This window comes from Ischnura elegans, chromosome 6 (genome assembly GCF_921293095.1).
Source record: "Ischnura elegans chromosome 6, ioIscEleg1.1, whole genome shotgun sequence".
Taxonomy (NCBI): Eukaryota; Metazoa; Arthropoda; class Insecta; order Odonata; family Coenagrionidae; genus Ischnura; species Ischnura elegans.
Window position 1 is genome coordinate 123311275 of NC_060251.1, and position 20184 is coordinate 123331458.

At 38.4% G+C, this 20184-nt stretch overlaps 1 protein-coding gene across 5 annotated transcripts in view; it reads left to right on the plus strand.

Moving 5' to 3' along the window:
• Positions 1 to 19720, plus strand: part of LOC124160098 (glutamine--fructose-6-phosphate aminotransferase [isomerizing] 2) — a 157001-nt gene extending 137281 nt beyond the window's left edge. For all 5 annotated transcript variants that reach the window (XM_046535822.1, XM_046535824.1, XM_046535823.1 and 2 more), the window contains 3 exons: positions 1580 to 1708; positions 2419 to 2553; positions 19091 to 19720. In XM_046535822.1, the coding sequence (XP_046391778.1) occupies positions 1580 to 1708; positions 2419 to 2553; positions 19091 to 19201 (375 nt within the window). In that variant the 3' untranslated portion in view covers positions 19202 to 19720. The remainder of the gene's footprint in view (positions 1 to 1579; positions 1709 to 2418; positions 2554 to 19090) is intronic.
• Positions 19721 to 20184: the final 464 nt, after the last annotated feature.

Genomic DNA, 20184 nt, shown 5'->3' on the forward strand with positions numbered 1-20184 from the left:
TGCGCGAGTAATTAGCAATAGACTCATAATTGATTACCTTTGTTACCTCCAATTCTTCATTATTTAGCCAATGTTCAGCAATACACACAAAGTCGGGTTCTGGTTCATGCAATGCTACTTCAAGCTGGTCTATCTTATTTCTTAGACACTGAATATTGATGAAATTGACAGATAAAATGTTGTAATGTTTATTCCGTAGAGATTGCACATTTTGGTAATAAACGTTCAATTTAGAAGCAGCATCATACACTAACCTTCCGGCGTTGTGAGGCGTGGTTTCCGAAAAGAATAATTATCAACAACAACATTCTCCGGCCAGAAAGAAGGCTCTATCAGAGTTTCACGAAGTTCACAATTCACAGAAACATGGAAGGATGCATATTTGCCTCGAGTAACCTTGAGTTTTTCAATTTCTATGTCCAAGGATGCATTTACATCCGAAATTACAGATATCACATACTCCTTGACAGATTCCGCCGAGGTATCTGGTTGGAAGTTCCACACGTGCAAATGAGAAGGTCGCGGAACTCCCTCGAGGGCACATTTTTTATCAGATGTGCCTATGGCTAATGGATTATGACGTTTACGTTTGTTTGAGACACGAATGTACCCGTCTTCAGACACGGTTGAAATCATAGCACCACCATTGGAAACTGGGACAGAAGTAGCATCAGAGCTTACACAATTTCTGGTAACGCTGGAGTCTGAAACCGGTACCGAAAACACTTTATCACAAGGCACTATTCCCGTAGGTTTACCTGGCGTTTGCTCCCCTGTACCATCCTTGGAATGCGTTAGCAAGTGCGATGTTTAAGTAGCGTGCCTCTTGGACAAAGTGGCATTGAAAGGACAGTGGCACTTAGTGAATAGGAGCCCTTGACAGACATGTCAGAGCATTTGTTGTATTGCTACATATGCGCTGCGTAGCCAGGGGAGGACCTAATGCTGCCAACAAAAGATGTGCTTCCTCAAGAAGCAATGCTAGGTTTGAAATGCAGATGTACACTATGTTGACTTGAATCATTTTTAACCATTGCTTTTTACATTAGATCTTGTAATGTACAGTACATTATGTACCTCATTCTTTTCTATTTTGTACTGTTGGCCTCAGTGGGTTAGCCAGGAATTTTGTTCGGGGAGGGTCCAAAACCAGGGGGAACATTTTTTAATTACAGCGTACTAGGTAGAGTTATAAACTAATTTTAACACTTATCATAATAAAAAAAACTCTTTTTCAAAGAAATATTTTGTAAATTCTTGATTTTCAGTGTTTCGTTTTCTTTTATGAAGCAAAGTTGTTGAGTTTTTATATTTGGGGGGGGGGGGGGGGTCTGGACCCCCTGTACATTCCCCCTCTCTACGCCATTGTGTGGCCTCTGTTCTACTTTTCATATTTGTTTATATTATTGATGATTTCATTCAGTTCACTCGTATTCTTTGGTAACTTTTTAGAACCAAAAATTGTTCACCACTACTTTTTGGCTTTTCTTTGCCAGGTAGTGAGAGCTCCCTATGTATGTAATTGCTTTGTCGTGGCCCCGTCTGCATTGACTCAATTGCCTTTGTCTCTCCATCACAGAAAGTCAAAGAGTTGACGTACATGCACAGTGAGGGGATCATGGCAGGGGAGTTGAAGCACGGCCCATTGGCGCTTGTCGACAAAGCCATGCCCATCATCATGATTGTCACGAGGGACCCGGTTTACGTGGTATGTGCACCGATTCGCCTTTTGCTGAACCATCTCATATGCTTCATTTATCGATGGCTCATTACATATTTGGTTACCCTGATCATTGTTTTGTGCTCAGAATGATGTCTATGGCCAGTTAATTAATAAAAATTAACATAACTTAAAACTGCATACTTAAGAAAAAATTAGCTTCATAGCTCTGGGGCATTCGTAAAGAAAATCTGTGTGTACTCGACACCAAACATACATGTATTCCTCTTCTGAGAAGTATGTAACAGCTAACTGCCATGCAGACACACTAAATGCATTGAAAGTGAGCCAAAGCTACCATATACCATAGCTATCATAATGCCTTTATAGGAGCTTTTTTTCTTTTATTCTAATATCAATGATCATTCCTTCTACCTTTATTCTAAATGAGTGAGGAATGTGCCCAAGAAATTGACCACAAGACTCAAATCTGGCAATATTTCACTTTCATTCAAAATCTGTCAAACATTACACTAATTTTTCCATTACTTCTCTGAGGTTTGGCTCTAATTTTTTTCTGTGAGCCTAACGTTGACCTCAGGATACTATAATTTCATTCTAAGTTTCCTCTACGTTTAATTCATTGCTAACTTCTTCCATATGCCAGCCTCAGGTTAATTTGTAAAAATTAAGGTACTCTAGCATGTTTGGATTGTGGCCAGTGTTGATCTTGAAATGGAATTGTTTTTTTTGCTCAGAAATGCATGAATGCTCTCCAGCAAGTGACTGCCAGGGAGGGCCGACCAATAGTCATCTGTGAGAAAGGAGATGAGGAGACAAAGCAGTTTGCATCTCGGGTACTCGAAGTTCCACATACTGTTGACTGCCTTCAGGTAACACTCCTTTCCTTGGTTTGGTGATAATAGCAGAAAATTTGGCCTTTTCCATCATTCATATTTGGTTATTGATTGAATGCCATGGAATCTTGGCTCTAAAGAGCCCTTATTTAAATTCGCTCAACACAACAAAAATAAATACACAACAAAAACTGGATTATGGGAAATTAATCATGATGCAAATTTCAATAAGAAACCACACAATCTCTGAATGTTATTCAGTTTATGTGAATTAAAAAAAATAACTATGCAGTTTTCTTATCCGTGTGTCAAAAGACCCACTTTTATTATACTGCCTGGAAATGCAGTAGATAGCTTCCCTTCATTCATCAGTAGGAGAACCACATAAATTAAAGAAATGAATCTTAGGTTTCATATTTTATGTTAATCACTTGATGACTCAGTGAGGACATAATTAATACGGAAAATTGTGACTGAGTGCATGTTTGAACGCAGCGTGAGTGTAGCAGCGAATGGCAGTGGAGGCTCATTTGAGTGAATGCCATTGAGAGTGAGCAGCTGACCATGGGGAGGAACTGGATGCGGAAATACGCTGACAATTTAGTGAAGGCCTTCTCAAAATTGGGTGGTGATTCTTCTTTCGATTCAAAATAAAAAGTAAAAAGCCAAATGGCTAATAATATTCATTGTAATTTATATAGCCATGCTCTGCAATGGATGAAATTTAGAAGGAATATCAATTTTAAATACATTTTATACTGAGGTTGTAAACTCATTCTTAAGTTTATAACTTGGGAAAAAGGGTCTTCATGCTTGATTTTTACTGGTTAAATTGAAAAACATTAATTGAGCTCCCAAAACGAGGGACAGGGGTGATATACATAGTCTGGAGTGCACATAAGGGTAAAAATTGTGTTTAACATATGATTGATTCTAGTGATGGGTCGATTCCAAAATTTTATCGATTCCGATCCCGATTCCGAATATGACATTTCGATTCTGATTATACTGATACCGATTCCATCGATTCTAATGCCATAGGCTCCATGAAAAATATGACTCAATTCCAGGCAACAAGAAAACCACTTTAAAAAATATTACTCTGTAAAAGAGTCAGTTGTCAAAAGCATCTTTTACATCATCACTATGTAATTCAAATATAATAGCTAAATTTCAAAACAGAAAATACCTGAAAAGTGGTGTTACATGATAGGTATTACTTTAGAATATTGGCACTCATAATTTGTCGACCATATATATGTGTCCAAACTACAAGGAAGAGCCCTGAGTACAGAAATTTTCATAGCTGTAATAAAGATTACATACTACATATATGAATCATGTAATATTTGGCCCTGTCAAATTCTCAAGCAGAAAATCCAATTATTCAACATGCTCAGCCAGCAGGTTTTGACATCTCCATGTTACAGTATTACTGCCTGCAGAAAATTAGCTTTCGCTGCACACTTGTGTGACTGGGCAAGTACTTTCCTACCAAAATTGCAAGATTTTGGAGACTTTGGAATTTTTATTAAAAATTATATCAACGATTTATTTGGACCTTGAATCTTCATGGAATTCAAGTGGACGAAGTGAACGAACTATAGAACTAAACTTTAGTTTTGTAGAGCCAAAAAAATTCTATACTTCTCACGTCATTTAATCAGCGTTAAAATCTCTTGCTTTTTTTTAAGTTCAAGAAAGAAACTAAACGCTACAAATGAATATCACATCGGACGGACGCAGTAATAAAAAAGGCTAAAAGAGCCTTCTGGTGTGAAAACTCCCCCTTCTGCGCGACTCACCTCGGCGAAGGTGGAAAGGGAAAAAGGGTATCGGTTGTTGCCTTTCACGGAAACAGTTCATTTTTCTCTCTCTTAAGCATGCTGACTTAATCTCTTCACTTTACTTCAATACCCGAGGCATATCTCTTATGCGTGGGATAGTTCCGAAAAATATCCAATCCTTAGTATTTTCACTCGAGTAATGCGCTAAATGTTCTAGTCGATCTATACATAATCCTTTTTAACATCCTCAGTTTAGTGTTTTAAGTCAATGGAGACGGTTATCCATGCTTTAAATGACGATTTTCAAGACTAATGTTTTAAAAAACTTGAAAAATCAGCCTCAGTTACCGAGCCTTAGAGTTCCACGGCGTGTAGCTGAGCCTTGACACGCGATTGAAAAATCGCTCTTATTTCCTTCGTGGCAGACTTTTTTTTCCAAGATTTCTACTTAGTACTCTTTAGAAATCTCTACTTTATATTGTGGTTCAAATTTTCAGTTATATTTTTCGTAAACGAAAGATAATGTCTACTTTATGTCAAATTTCAAGTGAAAAACGGGTCGACCATTTTGCGTTGTAAAACCAGAGAGACGAAAGCCAAAATCTTCAAAAGTCATTAGAAGTATTGGCAAAGCACCACGTGAAAGGAATATAGCGTTTTTTATTCCATAACAATCATACCAATGCAACACCACGTGGATAAATTTAAAAAATTTCGAGGATTAACGAGATCGCGCGTGGTTTTGAAAAGTTGGTCATGTTTGGGCCACTGTATCATCACTAAAAGGTCGTATTTATGTAAAATGGCATATAAATCTATATCTGGTAATGATTTATGAGTATTTACACTAAGTTTCAAGTCTCTATCCCCAAAAGGTGATTTTGGACTAATTCCAGCTTTCTCCGATTTCGGACCGGTGTACGCCGGGTCGGAAGACGATTGGCCGCCGCGGCTGGCGTATAGGTATTCGGCGCCCACTTCGACAACTATAGAGCATACAGCAAGCTGAAACTACCAGGCTAAGGCATTAGAATGACTTATCGGCTTTAAAAATTGCATTATTACATGAGTTTCATGATAGCGCTTCCTGTCGGCAGATTGCTGGACCTACTAGCCTCGAAAGCTCTGTAACCTTAACTACTCGACTCAACATTCGTAATGCTACTCAAAACGCTCAAGTCGAGTACCAACTACTTGATCGACTTGAATTTTCGAGTACTCGCACATCCCTAGAAGATATGTGTTTTGTCATTACGATTACGTGGTGCGAAAATTCAAATGACTGTTGGAAACGCGGTCGTATATTTTGTTGTTTGAAGTACTACTGGAATTGGAATCAATTTTTTACTTTGGCAAGTACTCGTTTTCGATTCGGGTTCTTGGTCGAGAATCGAGGAATCGAACTGACCCATCACTAATTGATTCACTTTCTACTATTTACGTAGTTATATTAGTAAGGTAAGGTGATTATTACTTTTTATGAAGCATAGTCAACAATAGTAATAATATTGTCAATATCATTAATCACTTCATCCTTACTTTACAATACCCATGTCTCCATAAGTACCAGGTCAACAATTTTATGCTGGTACACCCATGCCTCGCATAGTGCAATTTCGATTAGCGCAATTTCGATATATTGCAAATGCAAATTCGTTCCTTGGGGAAACATCGTAACACAGTGTAGCCTAATCAAAATACTTTAATGCTCTCATGATAAAAGGTGAAATTGCTATCATTTTACGCATGTTAATAGTATTTCTTGCTTCAAATCTTCTAATTTGTTTATGTATTAATCGAAATCCATTGCTACGCAATGACCAAAAGTATTTCTCGTCATTGGGTCTAAATAGCCGGCCTACCGAAGTAATTTACCTCGTCTCCTTAACAGAATGAAAATAGTTCATTTAGATCATTAATTAAGCGTGGAGCTAGTGAAAATGAGTTTTTTTTTAAGTAATATGCTTAGAGACGTAATTTTTGCCATCATAGGTTATCGGGCGATTGACTTCCACGTAGAGGGTCTACACTAAAGCCTTAAAGGTCATCGGTATTCACGGGGGAGAAATGGAGCGGTGGCCGAGTTGCGTGCGAATAGCATCAACACATATAAGGGTCCGCTATAGAGTCTCAAACATAATGACTTCATTACCTCCCAGCAGTCGTATGGCCTCTGCATCTCAGGAATACAGTGCAGCAGTAGAAGGTGATTTTGATAGAGCCATATGGAGTAAAAACCAAGAGAAAATGGCAAAAAATAGGAATGCGGGTAGAAAAATCAAGAAGTCATCAAGAAAAACCATAAACCTAGAAGAGAAATTGAAAGAAGTCAATTGATTTGAAAATGGAGAGGGTCAAAGTGATATTGAGCTGAAGTTTAAACTCACGATGCCTCATTCTGAATAGAGTCGAAGTTAAAACATCAGTGACCTCAGCCACACCAAATTTAACCAAGTGTTGCATCACGTGGCCGTTGTGTCCCGCCCGAAATGCAATTCATGCAGGGCCAAATGCAATTCATGCAGGGCCAAAACTTAGCCTTACATTTACGACGAAAATAAGAGAAAAAAGAAATGAGGGACTGGAAACCAAAAATTAAATAAAGTGAACGGAAGAAACAACGGGGGTGGAAAAGAAAATAAGTAAGGGAATCCCGCCTTACCTTGGCTTCCGCCTAACACTGCACCCCATGCGTCCGTCCAACACTTGATCCTCACCCGAGCTTCGGCAAGATAAAAACGCGTCTTCGCCTTGACATCAGGCGAACGAAAGCTGTCCTCTTCGCCAGGACACAAGCGAAGGAAATGCCAGTGCCAGGCCTGCACTGTTCTTCCTGGAATAAGAATTAGAAGGAATAAGAATGTTAAAAATAAAACTAATGCGCAACTAGCGAAAAAAAAGAAAATCTTTCATCCGATCTATCACAAATATAAACAAAAATCTATTCTGCTGTTGGTAAAGGCACCAACTTAACCACTGGCCTCTTTAAAATTCCTGATGCACACTGTAATTCCACGACCCTAATTACGCCTGTGAAATCAGCAAATGTTTTAATTATACGCCCCATTATCCACTGAGAAGGGGGAAGGTTCGGTTCACGTATTAAAACCAATTGATCGATTTTCATATTTGGTAACATTTGCGTCCATTTCGATCTCTGCTGTAACGTATGCAGATATTCCCACGACCACCGATGCCAGAAGTGACGATAAATTTGTTCAACCAGTCGCCACCTAACGGGAAGAGGAAAACATTCTTCTGTAATATGAGCAGGCAGTCCTATTAGTCCCAGTGGACGCCCTATCAAAAAATGACCAGGCGTGAGGCAGTCAATCTCCGAAGGATCGGATGATATTGGAGTCAACGGTCGTGAATTTAAAATGGCTTCGATTTTACTAAATAACGTCGCGTATTCCTCGAAGTTTAGAGCGTGGCCATGAAGAAATCTGCGCATATGGTATTTTACTGATTTAATACCAGCCTCCCATAGTCCCCCAAAATGGGGAGCAGAAGGGGGATTAAATTTCCAAACGATACCTGAGTCTGGCAAAAATGACGTTAAGGCCTTCTTGTGGTCCTGTGAACGGATCATTTGATACAGATCCTTTAGATATCTATCTGCCCCAACAAAATTAGTGCCACAATCTGAATGTATCACTTTAGGGATACCGCGTCGGGATATGAATCTCTGAAATCCCGCTATAAAAGCTATGGTTGACAGAGATGTCTCTAACTCTAAATGAACCGCCTTAGTGGTGAAGCAGATAAATAGACACAAATAACATTTATCATGTGCTGCATTTCTCCAATTACTTAACTTGTAAGTGAAAGGACCCCCATAATCTACTCCAATTAAAGAAAATGGTGGGTTAGGGACAACCTGTGCCCATGGTAACGGTGACATAATGGGCTGAAGGTGAGCTCCTCGATAACGTGCACACACAATGCACTTAATTATTTCCGATCTCACAAGTGCTCTACCATATATATTCCAAAATTTTCTGACGATTAATGCCTCTACCATTCGAGGTCCCCCGTGCAGAGATGCAAAATGATAATGTCGCACAATCAATCTAGAGAGATGACTCTCTTTAGGCAACAAAACAGGTTGTTTTTGTGATTGAGGCAATGCGGAATTAATAGGCCTGCCGCCCACCCTGAGGATCCCTTGATCATCAATAATAGGAGATAGACGAGCAAAAGTAGAATGAAGACACTTGTTTCTAGAAATAGAATGGAGGACATCCTTGAAATGACATTTCTGAACCAGTTTTATGATGAGGTAAGGAGATTCGGTCCATTCAGATTCCAAAATAAGAAGATTGGATGGTCGCTGCACTCCCTTACAACCAGAGATAAATCTACGCACAAATACAACTGTTCGTATTAATTTCAAGTAGCAGGAGTACGCCTTCATCCAATGACATGAACATCCCTTTTCATCTTGGATGGCCCCTGCCCATTGCGCTTGAATCTTAACCTCCAGTAGATCATTAGCATATTTACTTTCCGAAGGTATAGATGGCCACTTTGATTCATCCTCCCTTAGAAATGCCGGACCTGACCAATATAAGTCGCATAGCAGTAACTGATTTGGCATCATTCCCCTCGAAACACAATCGGCTGGATTGTTGGATGATTCAATATGTCTCCACGAAGAACTGGGAATTGAAGCCGTAATGTTGGTGATTCTGTTAGCAACAAAGGTCTTTAATGAATGAGGTGACATTCGCAACCACGCCAACACAATCTGAGAATCGGTTCAAGCATATATTTTGAGGATCTGAAATCTTTTGTCCAAAAAAGATGACAAACGGGATAGAAGATTAGATAATAAGTACGCTCCCAATAACTCAAGCCTTGGAATAGATAAAGTTTTCAAGGGAGCAACTTTACTTTTAGCCGCAACTAGATGAACATTAATTTCTGATTCTGCGATCGTTCTTATATACACCACCGTAGCCGCGCTCCGATGCATCACAGAATCCGATCAGTTGCGCCTCTGAAGACCGTGGAAATATATATCGAGGAAACTTTATCTGCTGCAACAACTGACTTTGCGAGACAAAATTATCCCATTGATTCTTAATGACTTCTGGAAGGGAATCATCCCAAGATAATTTTTCATTCCACAGGGATTGCATCAAAACTTTAGCCCATAAAGTTACGGGAGACAAAGCCCCAATCGGGTCAAAAATTCTGGCAATGTTCGAAAGCAGCTTTCTTTTTGAATTGACCACCGTATCAAAATTGACATGGTAGGAAAAAGTATCGGATTTTGGTGACCAGTACATTCCCAAAACTTTTAAAAGGCAAACATCGCTCGAATCAAAATTTAAAATTGATACCCGTTTCTCCTCGGGAATATGACTTAATAATTCCAGAGCATTGCTTGCCCATTTTCCAAGAGAAAAGCCTCCTGATAAAAGCAAGGAAATTAATTGCTTTTGCAAATTTAGTGCCTCTGAAATCGAGCTCGCTCCCGTGACGATATCATCAACATATGTGTCATGAAGAAGCACCTTTGAGGCTAACAGGAAATTTTGTCCTTCATCACTGGCGAGCTAATGTAGAGTTCTGATCGCTAGAAAAGGTGAAGAAACAACTCCGTAGGTCACCGTATTCAATTCATAATCCACTAATGAGGACGATAGATCCTCTCGGAAGACAATGTGTTGATGGTCGGGATGTAACGATATTTGTCGATACATTTTCGCAATGTCGGTAATAAACGCGACCTTTTGCGTCCTAAATCCAATTAAAAGGTCAAAAACGTCCCTTTGAAGTTTGGAACCAGTTTCTAAGACGTCATTTAGTGAATTACCGAGTGATGTCTTCGCCGAGGCATCGAAAACAACACGTATTTGACCGCACTGAGAAGCATCCTTAAACACGGCATGATGGGGCAGATAATACGATCCGGGACTCGTAGACCTGGACATATGTCCCAGCGACTCATACTCGCTCATGAATTTATGGTACTTGCCTTTTAAACGCGAGTTCCTTGACAATCTGCGCTCCGTGTTCATCCAGCGCGTGATAGCATATCCATGAGAATCTCCCAGAGTGGGAGGATATGCCTTAAATGGCAACATAACTTGATATCTACCATCAGGCATACGACGATGCGTATTTTGAAACCCCACTTCGCATTGCACGTCTTCAGGTCTCGGTAGAATTTCGACCTCCACTTTTTCCACCTCCCAAAACCTTTTCAGTTGATTGAGAAGAAGTGTCTCCCTCTTACAAATAGCCAGCGAAATTACCTGAGAAGGATTCTGGGGGGAAATGGTTGGATAACTTCCCATTATAACCCAACCGAACACAGAATTCATAGCTATCACATTTGCGTAAGACAATGATTTCCGCCCACCAAGAAGAATCCTAGGAAATAAATCCATGCCCAATAACATTTCTACGGGGGCCGGTCTATCGAACTCGGGATCTGCGAGACGCAAATGTGCAAATTTTTTGAAAAGATAGAGTGGGATAGGAGTTGATGGAAGTTCATTTAAGACCTCCGATACTACAACCGACCTCGTGGTCAATACGGGGGATGACGTATGTCTTGGAGATAAAGAGCATAAAACCTGACCGTTGGGTTGCTGCAGGGGAACATGCGCTAAGCCAAATAGCTCGCCCTCGTAAGCGGAGATGGGCAAAGATAATCGCCTTACCGCCGAGGACGAAATAATGGATAACTGCGAGCCCGGATCTATTAGAACTCTGATACGCTCCCACGCCCCATTACTAGCCTGAATCAAGGCAACCGCTGTGCCTAGAATAGTCGAATGCTGCTGATCACTCCGAGTGCATGACGATATGATAGTAGGGGGTATGGATGAGGTGGTAGATGTTTTTGACAAGGAAATACCCTCTTGACTATCGTCACGCAATCCGGTGGAAACCTTTCCTGCGTCCTTCGCGCCGACTGAGTTCCCGTCTTCAGCAGAATTATGTAAAGACGTGTGGTGATAGCGTTTACATCTTTGGCAGCGCATACCTCTTGCTTGACACTTGGGAGCCCAATGACCCGGCCTTAGGCAATTGAGACATAGCCCTTTTGAACGCACAAAGGCTGAACGTTGATGACAACTCATTTCAATGTAACGTGGACATTTAAATAAAGGATTCAAAGAAGAACACAATGGACAATTATCACGTTTCTCTGAATAATTAGACATCCTTGAAGAGGCTTCGTTGGCTGAAACTGGCAGAGAAAATTTAAATCTACCTCGAGAATTCGTGGAGGTAAATTTAGAAACCGTTCCACTTGATGTTTGCAGAATTTTAATTCTTTTCTTTACAAAATCAATTAGATTTGTTACAGAAGGGAACATGTTTCCACTCAGCGATCCTTCAAACTGGGATAATATCTCAGAATTCAAAACTCGAGCGGCTAAGCGGAATAAAATAAATTCTCCCAAATCTGGAATATTCAGGGTCCCTAAGGCCGCATACATTTCTGCAAATGTTGTCACGAATTGTTGTAACTCTGCTTGATTATTAGAAATTTCTGGAAACGACAACATTTTGTCCAAAAATGAAAATCCAAGAATGCGAGGATTATCATAAAAATCGTTTAATTCTCTCCAGGCGGATGGATAATGAGCTTCGCCAAAAGGTACAGAGGCAATTATTGCCAATGCCTTACCTTGGAGAGAAGATTTAAGATAAGAAAATTTTTCAATGGCGGATATATCATTCCGGTAATGCACCACCGATTTAAATATATCACGAAAAGCGGGCCATTCAGAAAACAACCCCGAAAACTTCGGAACATCAATGGCTGGGAGTTTACATTTTTGAGATGGCACAGGGGCTTCCCCGTCCACATCGCTCGTGGACGCCCTCAATCCATCAGAAACAGACAAAATAAAATAATACTTCTCCTCGAACTCCTTTGCCTAAACGGAATCTATCTTATACACGTCCGTGCGATTGCAATTATTGCAGTGCTCAAAAATTGCCAAATTTTCATCTAAAAAACCACGATAAACTTCCTTTAGACTAGAACACCTGGCAGAAAATACGCCAAAATTAGGATGCTCCCTGGCTCGCCCCTGGTATTCTCTCAACTGACGTGCCAAATCATACGCGACCGAAAGAGTGGCCTTGAACTGGTCCAGTTTGAATCGCAGAAGGGATAAACGCGATTCGAAATTCTGTCTCGTGGTTATTTCACTTTCTGGCATGATTGCACTAAACGCTCTAAATAAATTAACATAAAATAAAGGCTAATGATTTCCAAATCTGTCCCGGGTTTCGGCACCAAAAAATGTCGCGTCAAGGGGCCGTTGTGTCCCGCCCGAAATGCAATTCATGCAGGGCCAAAACTTAGCCTTACATTTACGACGAAAATAAGAGAAAAAAGAAATGAGGGACTGGAAACCAAAAATTAAATAAAGTGAACGGAAGAAACGACGGGGGTGGAAAAGAAAATAAGTAAGGGAATCCCGCCTTACCTTGGCTTCCGCCTAACACTGCACCCCATGCGTCCGTACAACACTTGATCCTCGCCCGAGCTTCGGCGAGATAAAAATGCGTCTTCGCCTTGACATCAGGCGAACGAATGCTGTCCTCTTCGCCTGGACACAAGCGAAGGAAATGCCGGTGCCAGGCCTGCACTGTTCTTCCTGGGCTTCTCAAGCCCTCTTTAGGTGAAAAAGTACGACCTTAAAACAAAAAAACAAAGGCAGGCGGGAAAAAAGAAGAAAGGAGGAAAATTCAAATGAAAAGAAAAGAAAAACATAAGGCTGTTCCGGCCCGAACAAAGTGGTCAAGACATGCGGAAAGTTCATTGTGAATCTGTACTAAAAGACAAAGGTGGTAATCGCTCTGAGACATTTAGTGAAAGCTCCTGTTGGTTCCAGAATTTTAAACGGCAAGCAGGTATTTTCAATGCAGCGATATCAGGTGAATCTGCAAGTGTTGATAGCGCAGTCACTGCAACATTTTCTGATGAACTCCAAGCTGTGATTGAAAGTGGTTCCTCCTCCTAAACTAGTTTTTAGTGTTAACGAGACGATATTGTGTTGGAGAAGAATGCATTCTCGTTCATTGATTTTCAGGGAAGGGAAACCTGGGTCAGGTTTCAAGGCATTTAAAGACTGCTTCACTTAGCTGCTAATACCTCGGAGGACTTCAAATTAAAATGATTTATCATTCATAAACCCCGCTAGCTATGAATTGGCATTCAAAGTAGCACTAGCCTGTTATTTGGGAGAGTGAAAAAGGGGACTGGGTGATACAATAATTTTTTTTAGACTGTTTTGAAAAGTCGTCAACTGCCGGCAATGCTTTACAAACCCTTAAGGTAGCAGATGGTAGCCCACCCGCAATACAGGAGGGAATTTCATAACCCGGTACGAATTTTTTTAAACGCGAATAAAAGTCTTTAAATGCATGCCTACTATGTTTAAAGATATATTTTAAACTGTAAACATTTATATAAATAAGGTATTCTAAGGCTATTTATTGGAATATGTATATATATGGTTTAGAGGAAATTGCCCAGATAACACGGAATTTGTATTACATCAATAATACACACAAAAAACGTGACCAAATACATATGTATAAGATGGAATACGATCATATTACATCGGTATATTTCACGTAGAAGTGGTTCAAAAGTCCCTATGGATGTATGTATTCGTGCGTATTACAAATTGGAAATCTGAATACCCATACATGAATTATACATATGTATACAATGGAATACAATCGTATTACGTCTGTATATTTCACGTAAAAGTGGCTCAAAAGTCCCTCAGGATGTATGTATACATGCGTATTACAAATTGGAAATCTGAATATCCTTACATGTAATATACATATGTATCTGCAGGCCCTCGTACACGAATTATACATATTGATTTTCTGACCCACATCCACTTAATATCAATATGGATCAAACGGATGAATAAATATAAGGAAACCAGAACGTACAGATAATAAAACATTTATTCAAAGAGAAAAATAAAATAATACACACAAATAACAAGTGTGGCCATGAATATTGCTAACAAGCATTAAGGGCCAGCAAACAGTAGGTGAAACTTAGTTTTAAAAAAATGGCACAAAGATAAATCAAGTACAAACAATGGTTTGAGTTGGAAAATAGAAAAAAATGTTAGCACGGAACAAGCGTTGTAACCCATTGCACAAGAAGAAACCTGAATTCAGGAAACCAACTCTGCACAATTAGCCACTTTCTGAAAGGAGAAAAGAAGAACTCAAGTTTAAAAGTCATGCAAAAATATATCTTTTTGTAAGATCTGAATAGGAGCTCAAGGCCTTTCAATTTTATTTTTATCAATTCATATAGGCAGTCAGTATTCTGTGAAGTCTGTAATTTTAGTACTAATTCTGTATTCTGAATGCAAATGAAAGTTTGGCTTCTCTGATAGATTCCAGACATAAGTTTTAAATTTTTTCATTTACCAATTATGTCGAGGTCCCAACTAGCACAGATTTGACCTTGTCCTTTGAGAAATCATATATTTTGGGGATATGCTTTCATTTTACAAAATTAATAGCCTTTCTCTTAAGAAGAATGAGAAATATGAGAAAAGATCATATGACTACTTTTAAATATAAATTAACTAGGAAAACGTGAATCCATTGGTATGCTTATTTATTACATGATACTAATATATTACTACCATGATTTAGTAGCGGATGATTCACACAGAAAAAATATAAACTTGTGATATCAAATTTTCAAACAAATAAATTTCATACATAACCGATAATTTCAGGCTTAACTTTAAGAAACCTCTCCATTATGGTAACAAAAAAAATTTCCCTCAAAGCTTACCTCGGTATTAACAATTCCACCTGGTCTTCTGGCTTTGCTTCGTCGTCTTTTCCGTAATCCATTCTCCTCTTGTCCAGGCCAAGCTATTTACCTCGTCGCCTGCTGGGTATGCGCGAAAGAGCATGAAAAGAAAATTATAATTAATTAATTTGGTCCGTACGCACCTTTTTCTTACATATAATGACAAAATTTCGCATGAAAATTACGTATTTATCTTGTGTTAATAATAATGACGAAATGCACCTTGATTGACAGCATTTCAAGATGAAAGAAATATTACATTTTGCTTCAAGGGAACCGATATAACACGACCAATACTTCTTGTTCGTTAAATAATTAGAAGTAGAGGGCAAAACCGCTCGGAACCTCGAGGAATCTATTAGTGACAAGGCTACGCTGATAAGTCTACGGTCAAAGATGTTATGACTAAAGCATAGGATAACTAGGAATGCAAGAACTACAATACAGTAGGTTGTGGTAATAAACAGCGATAAAACAACTTACACGTGAACGAAAACATTCCTTTAAACATTTTTTTCTGCTCTTAATTAAGAGCAGAAAAATAATGTATCTTCAGCCGCGAAGCACGGAATTACTATACGACGCATAATCTATTAATTTATACGTACAAGATTGACATTACTATGTTTTACCATATAACTTCAATGGACACCAGTCTCTTCGATACATAACTCAACAAAAAAGGAAAACAATAGCCAAACATAAACAATATAATTACCTCTATTGGCGCAATGTGGTCAACACATTGCGCCAATAGTTGTATCCAAATATACTCAAATAACATAATTAATGTAGTCTATGTAGGCGTACAATACAATAAAAGATAAATCATACCTTACCTTAATAATCCAGTGTCAGGAAACTGCTGGAGCTGGCTTGCACGAATCGCAATAACGTGTGGGATTGAAGCACATTTCCAGCAAAACATAGCTTCGGGTTGAGCACACCATCCACACGCACCGGTTATCGAGGATTAAAACACTATGTCAATTCTTCCAATAAGTATAATAATACAAACAAATATAAAATTAACTATACATCAGTAGCTAGTTAATAACGGATTTCCTTTTGTTTATTAGCGTAGATGCCGGAGTTCCTCCTACAGCACGTTCTCGTAGTCTCGAACGAAATGCCGAGGCCGAGGTTTACTGTCAACGAGATTATAACTGTATCACTCCCACTCACTTCCCTAGCGACAGTGAGCCGCGGAATTGAGAATTTAATTTTTTGTCTAATACATTAAAATATTGTTTAAAAAATCAAACTTCGCTTTTACTTTTGATCTGTGCAAGTACTATGTTTTGTATTTTTCATGTATTGTGAACCATTTATCCATGTGTATATTTCGCGGATAGAAACTGAATTTTACATATGTAATACGTCTGTATTTCGCGTGCATTTACAAATTAACATAAATAGCCGCCATATTTACTACCCTTGCTCACATCGACCAGTATATGATTTATTTTTAAGCTTTCTGGGTATAAATTCGAATGGATGAATGATCATTAAAATAGGGAAATCTGGCGTTTGCTGTGAACATATTATTTCTGGAAAAAATGTTTATGAACGTTTCGCAAGACGCCACGAAAATCTACCTCCCAAGTATTACAGGAAATATACATAATGTATATTTTGTGTATTTTTGACCACATTTACATATGTATTTCCTCTGTATTCATACATATGTAAAAGTGGTACGTGTTACACGATAAATACATTTGTATTTTTGTGTATTTTTGACCACATTTACATAAGTATCCAAATTTCAAAATACACAAAAAATACAAATGTATTTATCGTGTAACAAGTGCCACTTTTACATATGTATGAATACAAAGGAAATACATTCAATAATACATATGTACTACAGATGTAATACATAACAAAAATATATATGTATGTGACCCATGAAAATACAATATATATACATATGTATATCCAAATGTGTGTTGTTGGGGTGGATACCCAACACCTATGCTACCAGGAATGCATCCCTATCATCCCAATGTTAAAACGCTCTCGTATAACGCAAATTCATATAGCGCAAAGACTTCAAGGAACACATCCCTTGCACTATACGAGGCATGGGTGTTTATGATCTAACCATGTTATTTTGGAAACATTAGTAAGCTTTGAAGAAAAATTTCTCGGGATTCCCACCGGGTGTGGTACTGTGTTAATTCTCCCAACGTTTCAATGGCTAAGTCTGCCATCTTCAGGGGTTCACTTGTAATGGTTCTTCTTACGGTACTTATTTATTTATTTATTGATATCCCTGGTTGCCGTTATTGTTGAGTGCGGATGTAGCTTAACTTTTCAAAACCTCGGGAGTGTACAGTAATGATGGGCTAAGTCGATCATTTTAGTGATTCAATCATTTTGACTGGAGTCACATAAATGATTCAATCAATTGATTCAATCATTATGATCAAAAAGACTCAAAGGAATCATGATCGAAAAGACTCAAGGGAATCATGATTGAAGGATTCAATCAATGGATGTAATAAATTTGGAATAATCGAATAAATACTGCCCCATCTGCGAAGAGCATTGGTAACGCTGATTGCCATCCATATTATCATTTCATATACTATTTTGATTGTGAATTCCTATATGAGTAAATGAGATGTCAAAAATGAAGGAAGTAGTGTCATGAAAATATTTGGGTAGGCAAAACTGCCACAGTTTCTTAACACTAATAGAATAATTTCAAACTATAACACAAAATACACCACAAACTTTGCGTGAATCTGATCTGCAGGATAATTTTATGAACGGCACAATAAAATGTTAACAGCTGCAACTTCTACTTCTTAACATTCTCCTACAAGAGTAATCTTAATATTTTCCTTTTACGTGTAGTGGTGTAATTAATACTAATAACTGCTGGAAAACATAAAAGCAAAAGATTACACAGGTATTCAGTTCTTTATAACATAGTATTTAATCTTCTCACAACTGTTTCTGCCCTGACGAAAAGAGATCAAGTATCGATCATTCCAAATTTTGAAACAAACCGGAAACCGGGATGATTTATATGAAACCGGAAGTCAGAGTGATTGATGATCGACTTGTTTTACGAAATGAATCATGAGTCATTTGATTCACCTAGTGATTCAATCTTTTTGATCGAATCGTCCATGATCGACCCATCACTAGTGTACAGCATCCCGTGTGAGTGCGGTCACGTTTACATTGGGGAAACTGGCCGCTTTATCGAAAAACGTCTGACGGAGTATGAAAGATGCATACACCTGTTTTATCCGCTAAAGTCAGTGATAGCGGAGCATTGCTTGGATATCGGTCATAGGATGGACTTTAAAAATGCGAAGGTTTTGTGCCGCACTTCTAACTATTGGAATAGAATTGTGAAGGAGGCAATTGCTATTAGCCTTGAGGAGGAGAGCTTGAATAGGGATAAGGGCTTCCAATTAAGCAGTGCCTGGAATACCATAATTAATCGCTACATCCGCACTCAACATTAATGGCAACCAGGGATATCAATATATAAATTAATAAGTACCGTAAGAAGAACCATTACAAGTGAACCCCTGAAGACGATGGCAGACTTAGCCATTGAAATGTTGGGAGAATTAATCCAGTACCACACCCGGTGGGAATCCCGAGAAATTTTTCTTCAATCTATACACCGGGAAAACCTAAAATTTTAAATAAGTAAGCTTTGTTACAATTTATACTAATTATGTAGAAGTTGTATTTTTGTATTTGGTGACAATCAGGAAGTCACTCTGGGAATAATTTAGACCACTGAATGCAATTCGCGCTGAACAGATGATATACGAAGAACTCAATCAATCTAACTGACACTTAACTTGAAAGTCACGAGTTGAAGGGCATGTTGACTCGCTTTGGTACGTGCACTGTAATGTTGTGTGCGAGTGAGGACCGCAAGGAGACTCACTCACATTTTCTCTTTCAGGGAATCCTCACTGTGATCCCAATGCAGCTTCTCTCCTACCACATAGCTGTGTTGCGTGGCTGCAATGTTGATTGCCCAAGAAATTTGGCTAAGTCTGTCACGGTTGAGTGAAGCAAGCTGTCTTGAAATACTCTGAAACGATTGCAAATTTCGGAAAGTGGTGAATGTGCTGTGGTGGGGAGGTGGTGGGGTGATTTGAAATCTCTAAGCTTAATGTGCAGCAATGCTCTTTCCCATTGCATTGTGTCTAGCCTGTCCGTTGGATCCACATGGTGTCTCGACTTTGCATCTGAGAATCACCAGGCATAATATATGTCTGGAGGGTGCAGCTTTGAACATTTGGCACATTTATCTTCAGGTAAAGATCAGACATGTTGAAATTTAAATGAATTCTGGGCAGGTGGGGTGAAGCATTTTACAATTGGAAAGCACAACCTTCAGTAATTGAATTTTAAATATTAATGACTGAAAGAAAATAAAATTATAACAAGATATGCTTATGAAATTTTAAATATGTTCTTATTTATTGTTATATGATGAACAGAGCATTTTATAAAAAATATTTTGAATTGTTATACAGTTATCATTCCATGGTGTAAATTTGTAATAAAGAAACAAATATTTGTAAAATTCTTTGTTAGTCCATATAATTTGTGGTTAATTCTTTTTATTATTTTTAGTTTTGTAATGTTTATTGCATCATTGTATAAATCTTTGGTGGTGTGGGAAAGTAGTAGATAGTACAGCAAGATGTGTCGTTATTGAAACTCCATCTTAATAGCCTTTGGTCCTCCATGGCGCTGTCAGCCATCATCAGAAGGTAAATAATAATGGGAGTAATAATATATATTTCACAGGAGTAAACCAAATTTACAAATATTAGTTGCAAGGTAATTACAAGAAAAGTTATACATTCAAAAAGTGACGAGGTAGCATTTCAAGTACAAATTACATTGATTGTAGGTACATGCATAAAAGGATTTCTTTTAATCATATCAATAAGATGACTATCTTTATTTAGCAAAATGATCATTTATGTTTTTATACGAGGGTCATCCAGAAAATAAGTTCCGTTTTTCTTTTTTAAATCGAGT